Source organism: Embiotoca jacksoni, unplaced genomic scaffold, assembly GCF_022577435.1.
Source record: "Embiotoca jacksoni isolate LCO1_2020_lvr unplaced genomic scaffold, fEmbJac1.0.p SCAF_1, whole genome shotgun sequence".
Lineage (NCBI taxonomy): Eukaryota > Metazoa > Chordata > Actinopteri > Embiotocidae > Embiotoca > Embiotoca jacksoni.
In genome coordinates, this window is record NW_027185229.1 from 18,408,697 (window position 1) to 18,424,812 (window position 16,116).

At 41.0% G+C, this 16,116-nt stretch overlaps 1 protein-coding gene across 4 annotated transcripts in view; it reads right to left on the reverse strand.

Moving 5' to 3' along the window:
- Nucleotides 1–16,116, reverse strand: part of cacna2d2a (calcium channel, voltage-dependent, alpha 2/delta subunit 2a) — a 139,399-nt gene that overhangs the window by 60,434 nt on the left and 62,849 nt on the right. For all 4 annotated transcript variants that reach the window (XM_069145263.1, XM_069145254.1, XM_069145279.1 and 1 more), the window contains exon 4: nucleotides 9,141–9,200. In XM_069145263.1, the coding sequence (XP_069001364.1) occupies nucleotides 9,141–9,200 (60 nt within the window). The remainder of the gene's footprint in view (nucleotides 1–9,140; nucleotides 9,201–16,116) is intronic.

Genomic DNA, 16,116 nt, shown 5'->3' on the forward strand with positions numbered 1-16,116 from the left:
CCAACATGACACACGCATGCCAGCACCTCCCAAACAAGCCTCCAATCTGATCATCATCACAGAAAAAGCAGGAAAGAGGTGCTGTAACACCAAATAAAGACAAATAAGATAAACAGGCCATGGCAATATTAACGCTATCGTTGGATACCTGGGGGATTTGATAAAGCAGAAACAATTATCCACGTCTAGCATTTTACGGCATCCGTAGCTGCATTGACCAATCAAGTATAATCTGGTGCTCAGTCTGGATCTTCCTGTCCAATCACAATGCAGCTTGGTATGACACTGGTGCTGCACTTGTCTGCAAAAAATGTTTACAGGTTCCGTTTTTCTTGGAAGGCTTAATGTAGCTTTTCATTTCAAGGATGTTTTTCAGCCATTTCACCACCGCTAGTCCATACAGTCCTGAAAAGTCACCACCTCCTTTTTACAGGCTGACTCAGAGTGCCCAATCAACAATCAGCGCTGGCCAAAGGAAACCTGTTATTTTCGACCCCGTAATCATTTCCATCAGATGCCTTGCTGTCCCTTATAATGATTTCAACATTCAAATGACAAAGGGAACCCTGCTTTAAGATATCTGCAGACAGTCACCAAGGATGGCGGGGACAGAATACACCAAGCAATCATTATAGCCCGAGCAGTCATTTCCCCTTTGCTACAGCATAACCATCCTTTCCCCTCTCACAAAATGACAACGTAGCTGCTCAGACACATCGCTTTACTGGAACACCTCGGCAGACTCATCCCGGACAGAAAATTTACAGTTTTCTTAAAGACATTTCTTTTAGTTGGTACAAAACAAAACAATATGGAACTGCACCTGTTGAATTTATAGGTAAATGATTGACTATAGTGATAAACACTGACCACAACAGTACAAGATAATCCCTTCAAATTGTTTTTGTCCAACCTGCGCGAAAACCTAGAATTACTAAATTTACAATCAAAAACTAAAACAAGTCAATGTTTAACATGAATCTATAGATAGATAGATAGATCAATTGTAAAAACTGTTGCCATAATGCCCTTGTGGGTACAAGAGTGTTTTCGGCTCAGACTATGAACTGCAACATCCTTGTTTCAAGACTTGTAATATTGTGGTGTCATGTTATTTTCTATCTCTGCCATAATTTCTTGTAATGACCTCTCTAATAGATTAAATAAAATGGTAAAAACAAATTGAGGTAGAATAGTTTTCTATCATTATATGAATCTATTTATCACCTAATAATTTAAGATAAGAAAATCTAAATTTAATCTAATTTATATTCAAAAATATTTAAATACAGAAATCTACAGTATTCCTTGAGTGCTTACCAGTCCATTTGTACTTATTTTTTGTATCCTGCTCAGAAGGGATGAGAGGCAGCAGGTTTACCCTTTAAAATAACATTTCATGGGTGTTGGCCATGTGTTGAAATGGGAAAATCAAGGTCTGCAGCGTTGCTCACTGGATTTCTCTGACTATTGATTTCCATCTCCTGTGAGGCAGGAGGATCGATCAGTGGGATTTAGATATGGGAGCCACTTTCTCAACCCTCCCTCCTGGCTAGCACACTGCATCACATCTAGCCAAACTCCTCCTAATAGAAGGCTTACTGACGAACCTGAACTTTTCTTTCTCCGTCGTCTCTTATCTTTGCGTTTGTCATCATCCGTTCCCATATTTTAACGCCTTTTCCATTCTCAGTCATCCCCATGCAATGTCCCCCTGCTCGAGAGCAGAAGAGCATGAGTTTTCATCAAGAGGTTTCTCTCAAAGAAGCAGAGAAACATCAGGTAAACTGTGAGAAAAAGCCACAGACGTGAGAGTAGAAAGAAGAGTCAGTGCAGGGAAGAAAAAAACGGTGAGAAGGACCTTTACACCTTGGAGAGCCCCACTTAAGCAAAACACAGCAGGCCGCAATCAAGAAGCTGAAATTACCAAACTGTTGGGTCACCACAGCAACCAAATGACTGATCAAAGCTATGAACAGTGCAGCGGCTGATAGAAAGTGAAGGGAGGCACCAAAAGAGGTGAGAGAGCAGGAAAAAGAAAGAAGCTGCAGTGAGATGGAAGTTTAAGGTGAAATCTGTATTAACATAATACTAAGTGATTAATTGAACAAATGTGACTTAACACCCCCTACACATGCTTTCATTATAGATTGCATGCCTTCTTTTTGTTGGTGTGTGTTGCCATCCATTATAGATGAATCTTAGTATTGAGTACAAGTTAAGCTCAGTCCAGTTTCACCGAGGCGGCCACAACATCAAATACATTTGACAGGGAAGAAACTCACTTTCAAATGTAACAACATTTTAAACTGGGTAGGGATTTCTCTCCACATAGCCCCTCCTCGTTTCTTTCCCTTGCAGTGACGAGCAGACGGAAGTCAGTTCCATGGCTCAGGATTCAGTGATAACACTGTTTATGAGTTCCATTACGTGCTCGGCAGGCTGTGAGCACTCAGTCTCAGCGCCGCCATAAGGAAGTGAAAAAAAAAAAAAAAAAAAAAAAAAAATGCTCACATTGACAATAGATTCAGTTTATTTGTGATTATACAATGTGGCTATGCTTATCAGTATTGGAAATAAGCACTGTGCATTTAAAAGGGGCTCACCGCTATATTTCTACCTTCTACCCCCTCTGCCCTCTGCTATGGAGATCCTTTAGAGTTTTGGTTGCTGTGGTGCTGACACAAGACATTTGGCAAAAATGTTTTTTTTTTTAAAAGGTCTGCAGCTAACTTAAAGTAAATGATGGATATTTTGTTCAGGAAATCCTATACAGGCAAAATCTGAACATCACAGTGGTCAGTGAGCTCTATAACAGAAAAAAACAGCAACTGTCACTTCCAGATAAAATACACCCACCATGCTACTTATTGCAATGTCCAATAGCAAAGACTATTAGAATTGGGGAATGAATAGGCTGTGTACTGTTGGACTGCAATACAGATGAGCATAATTTTCTATGGGTTTATCTTGTCTGAAGGCAGTAGAGGTGAGAAATAATGTAATATTCAGCGAGAAAAGGTCTGCTAACAAAAACTACAATGCATGTGTCTGGACAAATGGACATTTGGGATGAGCAAGGGATGAAAATAAGGGCTTGGCAACATTTTCAGACAACCAAAGAAAAGGACAAATAACTTATAATACTAACGTATGAAGAGGAGCGACAGATAAAACAAAGCCACAGTGAGGCATGCCTTCGTTTCTGTCTATTTTACCAGAGGTTGAATTTGAATCTGTCCAAAGCAGCCCTCATAAGACTAATGTATTCTGTGGCTAATGGAGCTGGTAGCTTCAAGGGCTGGGCTGAGAGTCGCCACAATGATTCTCACTCATTTCCTCTGAAGGGCCAATTAGCTCAAATAGAGGCATTATGAAAGGAGACGAACTTGGTCAAGTGAACAAACCCTTGCGACTCCTGCACCCAGCACTTCAGGTCATGTTACACCTCTGCATGGACCTATTGTGACTTTAAGGAAGTAAATGTGGCTAAAATACTGGCTAAAAACAGCTACCACAGATTACCACTAAAATATATGAGAACATTTACAATATCAAATTTAAAGATTTGCCAGGAGATAATTAAGACCATTAAAGTCTATTAGAATTGCAGAGCGAACTAACACCGTGGGTTACAGAATATACTGTATGACTATTAGGTGTTACAAAAGTACTGATGAACATACATGTGAAGAGAGCCAGAGAGAGGTCACATGCATACCACTGTTATGTATGAGAGTGGGTGGCTGAGTGTAGATGAAGAGAGGGAAACTGAGAGAGAAGTCGAGAAAGAAAAGGAGAGATTGTGTTGTCCTATGATGAAAGGCTTGATTGATTAGAGAGTGATGATTGCAGTAAATGGCCTGGAAGATAGCTCCATCTCTGTTTCCCGTTTTCTCCGTCTCTTATACCTTCTTCCTTCACTCACTTGCTTTCTCACTTACACCTCTCTCTCCCTCCATGCCTCTCTTTGGCACCCCCTCTCCCTGGTTTCATCATGGCAACCCATCAACAGAGTGCCTATCTCTGTCCTAATGGCACAGCTATTAGCACTAATGCATTTCAAGCGTACAGCAGCTGCCACATCACAATCTAAATGAAAGGACATGTCTTCCTCCGATCTCCACAATCTCCATCCTTTCTTTCATTCAATCTTGTGTTTTGGTTCCGATATGTTGCACTTCATGTCAACCCTCCTTCTGCTATGGTCATCATCACACACCTCTCTAGATTTAGATTAGGACTTTATTAATCCGACAGTGGGGAAATTCAGTCATCACAGCAGCATAAATAAATACAGTTTGGGATGAATGGAAAAATTATGAGTAGTTAAACAACTAATTGACAATAATGAAGCTACAAATATATATATTTTTTCATATCATTAGTCTGAAAATGATGCTGACCAAAGGCAATATTTCATTTTTATAAATTTTGCAGCATTACGAAGTTTTAAAATAATTTTACAAAGCTGCCAATTTAAAAGAGACTGACAAAAACTAGCTGATACAATTTTTATATCTCTCTGGATAATCCATCATCACTAAATCAATGTATGTCAGTGGGGTCGATAGCTGCTCTGTGAAAATATACAATGTACACTCTTTAAAGCTACAGAAACTGATATCTGCTGAAACATGAACATAAAAATAATCTTCCTTCGGAGTTGTTTTTTTGACCACCTGCATTCACTCTCTTCTTGCTCCGTTTTTGGTCTCCACCAGCTCTTGTGGTATATATATAGATATAGATCTATATCTATATATATATATATATATATAAAGATATATATAAATAATCAATAAACTGGTACAAAAGTTAAAATAAATACATAATATAAAGATGAGACAAGATTCAACAATTTTGTATAATGAATTTTTTGGTTGAAATTATTTCAATTGCTTCTTGAGTTTCCTCTATATACAGTAAGTGAGGAAAAGGCGGGTCCGCCCAAGTAAAGTATATGTATGGGAAACACTGATATAAAAAAACATATAACCTGTGGTATGAAAAATCTAAATGATAAAATTAAAGACGGCTGGCTGAAGGGAACTGCTGAACAAACATACTCCAGCTAAGCCAAAATGAATCTAAAAACAACACAACACACTGATGTTGCCTGCCAGTAGCACTACTTTAATACACATTTTGCCCTCTTCTCCTTCTGGCCTGTCAATTTCTCAATGACTTAAAGTGGTTAAAGTCATTCCTCTCAGTCACCAGCTTCTTTTCTATTGACAGCATGGCCAGTGAGTCTCAAACTGCACCAGTCTGTGTAGACGAGGAGGTGGGGCTCTGTGTGTAGCTGTGCCGATGTGTGCACACAGCTAGTGTCTGTTAGAAGCCTTCATCAACACTGATATCGACACATTTAATCAATGACACTTGTACTCATCAAAAGTACATTATCTGTACTGGATATTCGTTTCAGCCAAGTGCTCGTCAAAATAACATTTTGTTACATTTTTACATTTTACATTTGTCAAAATAACACAAATAACAGAATTTTATTCAAAATAACACAAATAACAGAATTTTCCGCAGTTCCCCCTAAAGTTCCCCCTAAAGTCCCACTGCCGGTCAGATAGCAAAGAAGTAACCGTGTAATTACGTAATGGTGGATGTGAGGTGAATCTGATAGATGGCGTCGAGAGTTGTCCAATCACATTAGATAAAAGAAAAAAACTTAAAACAATACAGATCCTCTGGCAATAAAAGAGGAAGGGTGGAAAATCTGAAACAGCTAATTGAAAAGCAGCATCGGGTCCCGTGGTTGCCAAGAGTTGAAGGACTTGCATTCATTCTCATTTGGCCGGCACCCTGCACCAGGAAGTATACGTATTTACACAGAAATGAACTAAATACAATTTGTAAACAGTTTTTATTGAATGCCTACAGACACTGACAGACTACCAGGTGCATTTTGCAAGCAAACTCTGATTATATAATCAATTTATGTTACATGGTAAAGTAGTATTTTTAGTTTCCCTCAACGTTGGTGGGGGCGGCGCCCCAGCACCCCGTATTAACAAACAGTCACTGGTTACCATGGTCATGAACGTCTAGTTCACCTGTCTCTGGTGCTCTACAACAGTCATTTACAGTATGTTGTTTTAACAAACGCCCTTTTCTCATTTAGGTATGTGACACATTGGTCCAATATACAGTGCTGAAAAAAATCATGTCATTTTGGGAGTGATTGAAAACAGGTCCAATTTTCCAACAATCTCATCAATTTATTAACTAATCAATTACTTAAAGAAATAAACATGAATCAACTGAGAAATTTATTTAGATTTAAATTGAGTATTTGTTCTGTATTTTGTATCCTTTATGTGAATGAATATGTCTATGTTTTTCTATCATTGTCTTTAAAATGGGTTTCGGCATGAAAGATACAATTTTAGTTTTGAGTGAAGCCACTCCATAAACCCTCTTGCTGTAAATGTAACTTAAAAAGTCGCTAATACTGGAACTGTATTTGGTCGTGTTCTGGGAGAAAAAACAAGAGAAGCATTAAAGCATCTTAACAACTACTTATAACTGGCAAACTGCATCTTGGCTTCTTCCAGATTTAAATAATGTCCTAAACACTGCATATGACATTCAGCAGTGTTCCAAAAAGTAGGATCCACAATAGTTTCATGACTTGATTTTGAAACAGGAAAATTAGAAATGAGTTACATGCTAATGATATTCAAAGAGGTTTCATAGTGACGATTTTCAGTTTACAAAACGAAGAAGGGTTGAGGTATTTCCCCCTAAAGTTGAATTGCAAAACAGCGTTGAAATGACTGCGTTGCTTTGGGATGACTCTGGTGCCAACACAATAGTAGAGTGTCGCAGAGGGAAGGGCACCTGACCTTGAGAAATCAGTGGCAATCCAACACTTTAATGTCTATTTCACACACCATTTCATTCCAATGGATTTAAAACCCCGAACGACCATCTCAACAGTTGTTACGATGAACATTTTGACATCCATAATGTCCAGCAATCAGGCTGGTCAGAAACTGGCTTTGCTGTTAGACCAGGACAACACTTGAATGTGTGTGTGTGTGTGTGTGTGTGTGTGTGTGTGTGTGTGTGTGTGTGTGTGTGTGTGTGTGTGTGTACGTGTGTGTGTGTGTACGTGTGCGTGTGTGAAAGAGAGAGAGAAAAAATGAGGTCTTCCCATTGCTACGGTAACAGCTGCGATGGCAGCCGCTATGAGGAACAGGCGTGTCATTGAGTTTCTATGATGTCACCGGTTTGGCGAGGCGAGCAGATGGGCTGGGCCAGGTACAGAACCTGCCATTAATAAACACATGCAAAAAAAATACCTGCTCGCCGACAAACACAAACAACCACATTATGCTTTTCCATCCCACACCTGAGCGCGTGCACACACACACACGCACGCACGCACGCACGCACACACACACACACACACACACACATACACACACACGCGCGTATGAAACACACAGTCTCTCATGCACCTTTTCTCTTCATTTGACAGACTGCTCCACCCTCTAGTTTAAGATGCAACGCATTTCTCCTAATATGCCCAAAGAGCATGCAGCCCTAATCTAATTAGAGTGTCAGTCAGCGGAGTGTTCACCCAAAGAGAAATTAGGAAAGCACAAAATCTACAAACAAGGAAAAAAATGTTTTTCTTGCAAGGATGTGGCACATCTACCTCCGCCCACCACCACCACCTCTTTATGAAATTTTTTAATGGTTTCACAGTTGCCCCTGCTGAGATTCATTACCTGGCCTAATTATAAAGGCAAATGAATCAGCTCAATACATTATTAATAAAGGAGCACTATTATGATTCCTTTGCAGTATTTGCGTCAATATGGTATATTCCAAGGGTTTTCATGCCTGATTACCAACACACACAGATAAGAAAAAGGTGTATGAATGTGATGGAAGTGCAGCGGATAAGGGTGGGAATGAGCCGAGTGGCTGGACAGAAAGAGGGGTAGAAGCAGAAGAGAAAGGGGAAAGAGCCGAAACAGATGGAGAGAGAGGTTTTGGAGGTGGAGGGGTGGATTACAGAGAGTGCTGGCTTTTCCACTTGAGGAGGTATTGGTGCCATATTGGATGCAGCTACTTATGAACAGGTGTGCTGTGTTTGGTCACTGTGACCCAGGATCCACTTCCTGCATGGCTACACATCCGATTGAGGTGCACCGGAGCCGGGCGGGGAGAGGCAGGCATCAACCCCCCTCAGGCCTAAGATGAAGGGACAGCCGCACTGCAGCTCCCTCCCTCCCTCCCTCGGACCAGCAGGGTGAGAGGGAGGGGTGCAGCCCAGCCACCCCAAGACTACAGCTTCAGAGTGTAAGCAACCATCAATAAAAATGGACTTTGCAAGGAAGAAGGGCTCATTATTATTCATTTTAAATCAGTTAAAGCCCTCTCTCAAATATCCCCAGGAGGCGTGGGGTTAAAAATTAATTTGTGGGAAGCGTACCATGACAGCGAGCTTGTCTCCCTGGAGAAACAGGATATGACAGTAGGTGATATGCATTTGTAGGGTAAGGTATGCATGTATATGTGTACGGTATGGATATGTACGTATGTATTATCTATCTATCTATCTATCTATGCACATATACAGAGACACCCACACTGTATGCTTGTGTGTTCATGTTTGTGAGCTATTTGTATGTTTGTAAATTTGACAGTCTGTTGAGCAAACAGGCTCACAAACAGGACAAAGTAATACCATTTCGCTGTTTTAGATTTCAAAAGCGGATCTCAAGTGTTTTAAAGGTCAGCTGCAAGAGACTGCAACCATGTCTAAGTTGCTATGGCGTCTGAAACAAAACATAATGACAGCTCTTAGATAAACCTGAAAACCATAAAATGAACAACCCCAAAAGTAAGTAGTTTTTAGTGTGAGTGATACATGTAAGACTTTGCTTGTGTGTAGTATTGTTTTTGCACTAGTTACCACAATGTCTCTGTGATGCTGATCACATTGTCATTAAAGGGTTAGAAATAAAACTGCTAAATTGAGGAGGAATTGAAAAACAGTTGGGAAAGGGCAGATGAACGGAAGATAAAACCAGTTTGCCTAGAAAAGAAAGAAAGGGAAATAGAAGAAGTCTTGAGAAGTAGGGGGAGGAGCGGGTGTCCTACTTTACCGTCACACCGTCTTGCCACACATGCTCCTTCTGAAGCAGCTCTGCTTCCTTGGCCAGTTTCTACAGGGAAACACAAAAACAGCAGTGTAAGTATCAGAAGTCAATAGTACATTGATTTGTGTGTGTGTGTGTGTGTGTGTGTGTGTGTGTGTGTGTGTGTGTGTGTGTGTGTGTGTGTGTGCGTGCGTGCGTGCGTGCGTGTGTGTGAGACAGACAGCCAGACAGTAAGGTGGGGATGGTGACCTTGTTCCCTACAAAAGCCAGTACAGCTGTAAATTAAATGGATAATTAAGATGATTAGGCAGGAGCAAACCCAACAACAACTGTCCTGCTTATAGTATCGTTCTAAATTAGAGTATAGCATCATAAAAACAGCCGTAATTGTAAACAGTTTACAGACAATTTGCGTTGAAAGTTGAAATGGATTTATTATATTAAAAAAAAAAAAAGATGATGAACTTACCCTTGAAACAAAACTTTTAAAAACCGTGAACTCTCCAAATCATCATAAAATAATTTATATATTATTTTGAAAATTAAATTAAATTAGAGAATTTTAAGATCATGTACCAAAAGTGTTGTTACATATTGTCAGGGTGATAATAGTGGCAGGGGTATGATACACAATGTGAACAAACTTGTGCTACAATCATAACCACAAGTTATTTACTTCTCAGTGGCACTGAGGGAGTTCTACACCACTGCAAACCCATAAAGATTGATCTTGACATTTGCAGGTTGGCTGTATGATAGCTGTGTGCACTTCCAGGTAGATGCTTGTCTGCCAACAAGATGCAATATTTGTCAATTCTTGTAAATAGAAGTGGACATGAGCTGGAAAGGTGCGATTCAAAAATAATGTCTTTAGGTACTGTCAAGTTGCTAGTAAGTCTCACATTCACAAGCAAATACAGTTTAGGATTCATGGTTTGATTGACTATATTTTGGAAACAGAAAGGTCTGCACAAGGTTGTAGCACCTCAGCACTATCCATTTTCTATAAATGCAAAATCATTCTCCATCCATCCACACAGACAAGGGGTCTGAGTTACACCAAAATACCAACAAATATGAAACTGCTTTTTCCCCAACACAGAGGAAAACTCCAATTTACAGAGTAGATCCATGTGTCACAGAATGCCTTTCAATAGCTTGAGTGAATGTAAAGTGTATTGGCATTCTATGTTACTATGTTGTACTGAAGTATATGTAATAATATCGACATCTCAAACTGGTATCAAGCACCACTTCCCACTGATGTTGTCATGAAATAAGCTTTAACAGTGTAACATCATTTACCATGATGTAGCTCAGGCTTATCCTTGAAGAGGCTTAGTGTATGTAGGCTTCTCATATAGGAAGTCATCCAAGTGGCAAATATGGTGAAGCCTTGGAGCCTCTCCTCCTTTCAGTACATCCCTCCCTCCCTCTTGCGCCTTAGTATCTAGGTTTCCCCAGGCCTCTAGGGGGCGATCTTATTTTTGTCCCAGAATAGTGTGATCAGTCACTAAGTCCCATGGCTCTAAAATTACTAACCCTATTTAGACCCCTGCTACAGTGAGAGCTCATTCATTTGTGGAGTCACACTGATGGAATCCATCCCCTACCATGCAAGGCTTTTTATCTCCCAAAAACACTCAAGACATAAACTCTCATTATAGTAAAAGCTGTCCTATTTCTATTAGGAGCCCCACCCACCTCATTTCAGCAGACCCTCCTACTCACAGCCACACAGAAACAATACGACTCCACCTCATCTCAACATACACACACCAGGCACAGAACACCTAGTACAGCATAATGGTTCAAAGCATGTACATAATGTGATATTACTTACATAATTTGCACCACACAATAGCAGTAAATGTGGATCATTTCAATTTCTTCCGTGTCTTTATGCATTTGCGTTGTGATTTTAATCACCTGAACAAGCCTTAAACAACAACGATAAGATTTCCTTCATTTCCTAATAAAACAAAAGGAAATTGAAACAATGAAATAAGGATCTAATTAGCTCAATCAAATTATTACCAAAGAGCCCATCAGAAAAGACAGCAGTTGTATGTTTTTTGTTAGAGAGGGTCAGCTTTGCTAAAGGGCATTGCCATAGTGGTAATCTCTTGGGGAGGCTATCCACACTACAATTTTCCAATTAAGGATAAACAGCGCAGCTAAACAATAATCTCACTGCATTGTCAGCTCTGAGGTCAGCCTGGAAATTAAAGCCTTATGATTTTACTCTGTCACATCAGCTGGTGTGTTTCATGTTTTTATTAATAGTCAAAGTTCTTTTTGAGGATATAAAAATAAGTTGCATTTACTTAACTGTTTCCAGGCTTCTTTTTTTCCCCCTCCCTCCTGTCTCATGATCTATGATCTAGCTACCCTTTCATCCCTTTGGCTCAGTCTTTTTTCTCTGGATTTAATCTGTCAGTAAGAATCTCTACTTTGTCCCTTTAGAAAATCCATTTCTCTCCCTATGAGTGGACGACACATCATTTCTTCTTTCAGTTCTACGTTTTTCCCAACTGCCTCTCCCCTGGTATTCTTCCCCCCTTCTCTCCCTGGTAGGCCACCATTTCTCTGGGACAATATCTCTTCCCTAGCAGCTTAATGCAGTCCCCGTGTTCCAAAACAGCCATGTGTCTTCATGTGTCTTTCCTTCCTCTGTGTTGGCCCAGATGGATGGGCAACACAAACAACCAATGAATCAGAGTGAGAGATGTGGGAAGGAGGGGGGCAGGGATATATCATCTATGCTGGTGGCTGGAGCCCAAGCAGCTTAGAGCACTGGATGAGCATAGTGAGATCAGCACAGTGCAGCACAGATAAGCTCAGTACAGGCCCACACAACACAGAAAATAACACTACAGCATACAGGCAAAAATACACTAGGAGAGTCAACAATATAAGCATGAAGCTCTAATGTTATTGCTATTGTAACCTTGACGCAAAATGCATCACATCTTGGGCCATTTGTCATCAAGCCTTCAGGCAAGGTCAAGAACCATAAACACCACCGTGTAATGGATAGTGGCATGTGAACTGCCTCCACAAGGTCTTCACACTTAAACAACACACAAAGGATTCTGTAAAGTATGAAAACACTCTATGTAATAGTGCAGGTGTCATCGTTATTGTACGAACAGCCAAATATCGGGCTGTAACAGCTTGGATATGTCTTTGCTGTCGAAGAACGCTGTCGCTCCCTCACTGTGAACTCACAGAGCAGGAAGACAGCAGGGGAAAAAAAAAAAAGCAAAGCGCAGCATGAGACGATTAAGATCTTTAATATTCATAACTGTTCGGTTTGCTCTGTTCCAGAGGGGAGCAGTTTAATCACTCAAAGTCATGTTATTTCTAAGGGAATGACAACACACCAGGGATGGACAGCGTCATGCTGTGGTGAGCGCCAACTCGACACCGGGCCCGCCTGTGTGATTGCTGTAGCCTGTTAGGCCTTTCCACTGAGCATTAACTTAAAGGGCACTCGACACGCCGCGCTTTCGTCTGTGTGATCTGGAGGGACTCTCCAAAACAGCCCTACAATGTGCGTGTTTGAGTGAGAGGGCACTTTAGAAAACACGACACAGACTGCACATGTGATTGCAGCTTTGAATAAGGTACTCAACATGGTCCGAATGACCCCCTCAGCTCGGTTTCTGGGAATGTTTAAGTCACTTTGGGGACCAAAAGACTGTGAAATGACTCTGTCGAGGTCACTTAACCTTCTCTGAGTGACTAATGCAGCAAAGGAAGACCCTTAGTAAATTTTACAAATGATTGGCTGCTGTGAACAGTGGCAATCATAACAGCAAGACACTAAGCTAAGTGAAAAAGAGACATCTAAATATAGAACAGTTTTCTTTGGTCCTTCACGCAATGTTGAATTAAATATCCAGATAAAGCATCACTGGAAGCTACATCTTCTCTACATCTATCTATATATCTAATGAAAAACGCATCATCAGGAGAAATTGTCAGCAGTGGCATGTTTACCTAGAGACAGCTTAAAGGACATCTGTGGGCAGTGCTGCTTTCATGCCATGTTAGGGACAAATTTCTTACACACAACCTAAGAAGCACACAAATTGGAGTGAAAACTGCTGTGTGTCATAGTTGCTGACAAATTCATTTTACATCAAAAAGTCCCTACTGTGACATGGCCTTAAAAGCTGGTCCGTGCTCTGCGGTAGAGCAGAGAGATGCAATGTCATGCAGCAGTTAGTCCATTAGGGGGCAGCAGACTGAGCATACCAGTGAGCGCCGCCAACAGCAGCAGCAGCAGCAGCCAGTGGAGCCTGTCAGTGAGAGCAGTCTGCTTTAAGCTCTTCATTCTGTCTTCTCCACTCGGCCGGGATTAAGGCCAATCATAGAAATCATTGAGTCAGAACCGTCCCACAATAACAGATGGAGGGACTTTCCACTCCAGAATTTTAAAACATCACAGACAAACTCACTTTCACTTTGCCTCGCCACCATCCCCCACCATCTTTCACTCTCGCACCATCCTTTTATCGCTCCTCTGAGCTCGGCTGTTTTATCCTGCCATCATATGCTGTACTCCATTTCTTTCCATCTGTCTCAGTTTACTGCACTCAAACTTTCTCCCTCCTCTGACGCCATATTAATTCCAACAACATAGTCACAATCCAACTTCAAAACAGTTTAATTGACTTCAAAGAGGGCAGAACTCATCGGTAACATATGATGAAATGGGAAGGAGCTTGAAACCTTGGGACATGTTTTTATTGCAGGCATTATTAGACGTTCCTCTCAGCGGAGTAATTGATAGACCATTGCATTTTAAGATCCAGACAGAAAGTGCTGCGAGGAAGACATTGATAACAAGAATAGGCTGTCCTCTTCAATCACCAAACAATGTAAAAGTCCACAATGAGGGGAAATAATGACCCTTAATTCCAGGTCCCTAGCTGGTCCACTATTGGCAGCTGGGCATTGTAGTCCTTATTAGCTAACTCTGACAGAAGATCTGCATGGATGGGTGGGAGACCCTGTCTTTGTTCTATGATCCAAAGCACCCCGTGGCAGGCCCGTTTGCAGAGGCTGTGTGTGTAGTGGTATTGTAGCATGAGCTGAAATAATCCCTGTCTTTGTTTCTCACCCATAATCTTCCCCCACCACAACGGAAATGTTAACACTTTCTTTTGCATTTCCACACTCATGGCGGCTCATACCCAGCTCCACTTTGCTATTTCCAAAGAGACTGGATCTGGAAGTTGCGAGCTGTCACCTACTCACAGCGGTAGCAACTCACCAGCTTTTCAAAATCAAACACCAGCTTTTCTACACTCCACACAAACCCACAGAAACACCATATTTCCTCAGTACATTGCCAGCATTGTGCTGACGCTTCTGTGTAGTAGTTCACTGAGACAAAAAAGGCAGCTGTCTTTACTCTGGAACAATACAGTAGCTCTCTGCGGCAGCTAAACTCGCTCATAATGGTTTGTTAGAGCAACACTGAAAATAATCGACCTTGATCATAAGCTCTTGTGTACTAATCAGTCTACTTTTAACTTTATAATATGGATATAATCAAAATACAATTATGTTAGAGGCAATGCCACGGGAGTAAATGAGCTAATCTAATATAATACTGACTGCTGAAGTATCTCCATAAAAACAATGGTCACTAAAAAACAATTCTCCTTTAATTGGGACGCTTTTTGTTTCATCTGAAATACTCCACTAAAAATAATATGCATTAAACTCATTAAACCACAGAGCCTTTAAAGCTAAGTGGCAAACTCGTCATAGCACAGAACGGGGCCAAAGACCATCTTACTGCACATTATCATTCACAGGAGCAACCACCACTGTAAATTCAATTAAACCTCCTATGGGATAAATGCTACAAACAGCTCTATCTACCTCACTTAGTCACAGGTACACACACATGCAAAAAAGACATAAATACACAGGTCATGATACACATATGACTAATAAAACAAATGCAAAAGGTCAAACAAGGTCACTGCAAGAACATCGCAGTGAGTCAGTAAAGCACAGATCTGCAGCCTTGACTGCTCGCAGGAAGCCAAGAGTCCTACATGTAAAGGCCAGCAGGGGGCTCAGGCTGAGCGTGTGGGCAGAGCGGTGTGTTGATGTGGCCGGGATCAGCTCAGTGACATGCCAGTGTTTTGCTGGTTGGGCTCACTGTCCATTGTTCGACAGATAGTCGCAGACATGCCCAGCATTTACTGCTCTCACTGGCATCAACCAGAAAACAGCGAATGAGAAATGGAAGTGAGAGAGGAAAGGAACTTTACACTGACACTTACAAAAAAATATTTAAAAAAAATAAAAATAAAATTTTGTCATGTTACTCTAGCAGCCCAAAAGGCATCAATCTTGCAAGTGACTGAGAAGGAGAAAATTGCATACCCACTGTCTGGAACAAGTGCCGAATGAAATAAATAAGCCAAATAGAAGAAGGCCGGTGCCATTCCACGAGAAAGAAACTGAGCACTTGAATGCCTTTTTTTAGGCGGCACATCTGTGAACAGGTGTGTGACCACATGGAAGACCTGCTTGTTTCATACACCTCCTCACTAGGCTGAGTGGGGAGGAGCAGAGAGAAACAGCATCAAGACGCAAGGCAAATGTCTCCTTGATCAGAGGTGAGAGTGATATATTCAAGCACGCTGCGACACAAGCACAACAACCGAACAAGACTGAGAGCTGATGTCTGTGCTCCGCCGCTCTATATTTCAACAATCTGTTATTTGTGTAAAACACACACATTATGTGAAAACAAACACACAAACATGCAGCATGAGCAGGAAAACCATGGCAGCATCTAAAACTCCTCAACGTCTTGAATGAAAACCGAGCAAGATTGTGCCTCCACATGATATATACGCTAAGACACACTTTCAATCACCACTGGACACATATCCAACTCCACTCAGACGTATGTGCATATTGTACACTTGCAATCAGACCGAAAGAG